General features: G+C 40.6%; 1 protein-coding gene across 3 annotated transcripts in view; it reads left to right on the top strand.

The window, feature by feature from the left end:
• Nucleotides 1-955: 955 nt before the first annotated feature.
• Nucleotides 956-3,517, top strand: part of NOX1 (NADPH oxidase 1) — a 29,385-nt gene continuing 26,823 nt past the window's right edge. For all 3 annotated transcript variants that reach the window (XM_012810090.1, XM_003797838.1, XM_003797837.1), the window contains exon 1: nt 956-1,206. In XM_012810090.1, coding sequence (XP_012665544.1) covers nt 1,162-1,206 — 45 coding nt within the window. In that variant the 5' untranslated portion in view covers nt 956-1,161. The remainder of the gene's footprint in view (nt 1,207-3,517) is intronic.

Raw genomic sequence — 3,517 nt, 5'->3', positions numbered from 1 at the left:
CATGACACTCTTATGTGTTTATTTCACCATTTTAGAAAAGGAAAATAAAATCAGTGCTCAGAGCTGAACACATACCTCTACCTAATCCAGCATACTAGAAAACAATTACTTCCTTTGTTTTGTGGGGTGTTTGTTTTAAACAAGGTCTGTCTGTTGCCCTGGCTGGAGTATAGTGGCCTCATCACATCTCACTGCAACCTCAAATTTTTGGGCTCAAGTGATCCTCCTGCCTCAAGTCCTCCTGAGTAGTTGAGACTGCAGGCCACACCACCATGCCTGGCTACTTTTTCTATTTTTTGTAGAGACCAGGTCTCTTGCTTAGGCTGGTCCCAAACTCCTGGCTTCAAACAATCCTCCTGTCTTGTCCTCCCAAAGTGCTAGAATTACAGGCATGAGCCACTGTGCCCAGCCAACCTCCCTTGTTTTGAGTGTTCTGCCTGTGTTTATTTTGAACCAAGGTGTACATTTATACTTAGTAGTTTTTTTTTTTTTCTCTCATTGTATTTGGCCCATCTTTTCACTTATCCTTCCAGCCAGTCAAATTCTCCCCAAAGCCATCCTTATAGTCATCATTCATGGATCATTCTCCAGGGGAACTGGTATACTGAAGTTCAGAGCTAGCCAGGCTGAGGTCCAGATGACAGCCGGCAGATGTGGCAATTCTTCTGAAAGTTCACCTCAAAGTGGTTTGTTAACACACACACACACACACACACACACACACACACACTTCTATTCCTGCTTCTCCTGAGGTAATCTGTTTATAGTCCCAGCCTAATTTCTTTTTTTATGAGAAACCTTATCACGGAAGGCAGGGCTTCACACGAAGTCGTGTTGATAAGATGATGAGAGAGAGAGAATATTTTTCCCCAAGAACATTGCTATTTCCTGTAGGGATAAAAACTGCAACAGGGAAAACGCCTGTCATTCTCATAGATGGGGCTGGTCTACTTAAGCTAATAACATAGTTCTGTCTAGAGGAGGCAGGCAGAATAGATTTATTCATTCCTGGGAACTTTGTAGGTAGATGTGCATTTTTCATATCTTACAGACTCACAGATTCTAAGCTGGACAGAAGTCTGACTCCTGAAGTTCCTCTACAGGATCCAGATTGCTGAACCTGTCCTATTGCCCAGAGAGGCTCCAACCCCCCTCCTGACCATGGGAAACTGGGTGATTAATCACTGGTTCTCAGCTTTATTTCTGGTAAGTGATATTTGACTTCTTATTAATTAGGAAGGTTAACAGTAAGGAGATATCATGTTCGTTAAGATTTGTAAGAGCATTTTAAATAGGAAGATTCCATGACAATTATTGGGCTCATCAAAGCCTGCTAATCCAACTCTAGGCCAGATGAGAGGATAGAGACAAATAATATGCATTGTTCACGTTGGCAAACCAGCGGTGTTTGGAATTTCAGTCTGTTTTTATATTTGGTTTTCTCCCATCTCACTTCTAACTACTGCCATGGGGCATTAGGTTCTCTCTATCCTTCCTATACTGCTCCCATCAATATTTCATAAAATTATTAAATATTTGAGATGGAAGTGATTGTAGAGATCATTTGGAACAGCATTACCCTCTAGAAATAGAGCGTGAGCCACATAAAATAATTTCTAAATTTTCTAATACCTATACTGAAAAGGTAAAATTAAACAGGTTAAATTAATTTTTAACAATATAATTTTTTGGAGACAATGTCTCATTCTGTTTTCCAGGCTAAAGTGGTGTCATCATAGCTCACTGCAACCTCTAACTCCCGGGCTCAAGGGATCCTCTTGTCTCTGCCTCCTTAATAGCTGGGACTACAGGCATGTGCCACCATGGCCAGCTATTTTTTTTTTTAATAGAGGTGGGGTCTTGCTATGCTGATCCGGCTGGTCTTGAACTCCTGGCCTGAAACAATCCTCCTGGCCCAGCTTCCCAAAGTGCTGGGATTACCAGTGTAAGCTACCATGCCTGGCCAACAGTATAATTTATTAAACCCAATATATTAAAAAATTACCCTTTAAACATTATAATCAATATTGAAAATATTCATAAGATAATTTATATTCTTTTATTTTTACTAAGTCTTTGAAATCTGATGGGTATTTTGCATCCACAGCATATCTCAATGAGGATTAGCCATATTTCAAGTACCCAGTAGCCATGTGTGGGTTGTGGGTAGTGGCTATGGCATTGAACAGTAAAGATATAAACCTACTTATTGATTTTTCCAAAGGAAAATAAGAGCCAGATGTTACACAGTGAATTGACTGGAAAGTCATTACTTAAACCTAGCTTCCTTATGTTCAGGCCAGCCATCACCAGCCTATATATGCAAAATCCCTTCTTCCCAACACACACACACACACACACACACACACACACACACACACACATTTCTTTCCCTAGTTTCATTTTTCCTTGAGACAGGTTCTCACTCTGTCACCTGGGCTAGAGTGCTGTGGCATTCCCATAGCTCACCACAGCCTCCAGCTCCTGAGCTCAAGCGATCCCTCCTGCCTCAGCCTTCTGGGGTAGCTGGGACTACAGGTGCACCCAGCTATCCTCTTCCATTTCTGAATCTGAGCCCTGGGGCTACCATTGTCCTTTCTCGCTTTCCTAGAATTTCATTCATCAGTCTTTCTGGAGCTTTTTCTCCTTTCTCTTGTTTTTCCTCCTGGGTCCCCTAGGACTGCCCAGGTGCTCCAAGAAAAAAATGTATGTTTACCTGGAGGATTGTTTGTTTTGCATTTAACAAAAGGCCAAGTGCTTATTTTGTCAGGTTATCCCAAGATTTATACTTTCAATATTTGATGCTCTGTATTTAGTTTGCACTATAATGGAAAGAGCACTAGTTTAGGAGATAGGAAACATGGCAAGCTGTTTTAGTTCTGGTATTAACTGAGTGACTTTGATCAAAATATTTATCTCTTCTAGACTTCAGGCCCTATGAGTGTGTGTGTGTGCGTGTGCGTGTGCATGTAGGGGGTGTGAGGAAAGAACTGGGAGGAGGAAGGGGATTAATGACATGACTAGATTAGATACAAATATAAATGTATTTCTAACTCTAAATTCTGCATTTACTTGCATTTTTTTTTTAACCTCTCTCTTATTTTTTGCTGGGTGAGTTCATCACTAATGGGGATGACTTACATATTACTCTCTAACTTTGAATTTCCATTCCCCACCAATCTTGCAGGCAAGCTTATACTTCTCACTACTTCTGACATATACTCCTCTGTACTATTTTTTTAATAAAAATAAATGACTCCAAAATATTTTTTCATGCATCCTTCTTCCCAGGTCATGTATTTCACCTTCTTTTCCATTTGAAAGCATAGGTAGCAAGACTAAGATGGAGCCTATCAGGCTAGGGCAGACATGACACAGCTGGGGTGGTCAGTTTAGGTCCTGCCTGACCCCCTGTCTCCCATTATTATTGTTTTCTAAATTTAGCTTCCACCCTAAAGATGCCTATCTTGAGTAGTTTAGGTGGATTGATTTAGGAGGTTAAGTCTTTTTTTTTTTT

The sequence above is a fragment of the Otolemur garnettii genome, unplaced genomic scaffold (genome assembly GCF_000181295.1).
Source record: "Otolemur garnettii isolate 467f Iridium unplaced genomic scaffold, OtoGar3 scaffold00125, whole genome shotgun sequence".
Classification (NCBI taxonomy): Eukaryota; Metazoa; Chordata; class Mammalia; order Primates; family Galagidae; genus Otolemur; species Otolemur garnettii.
Note: the sequence above shows the minus strand (reverse complement) of the source record. Positions and strands in the feature narration are given on the sequence as shown.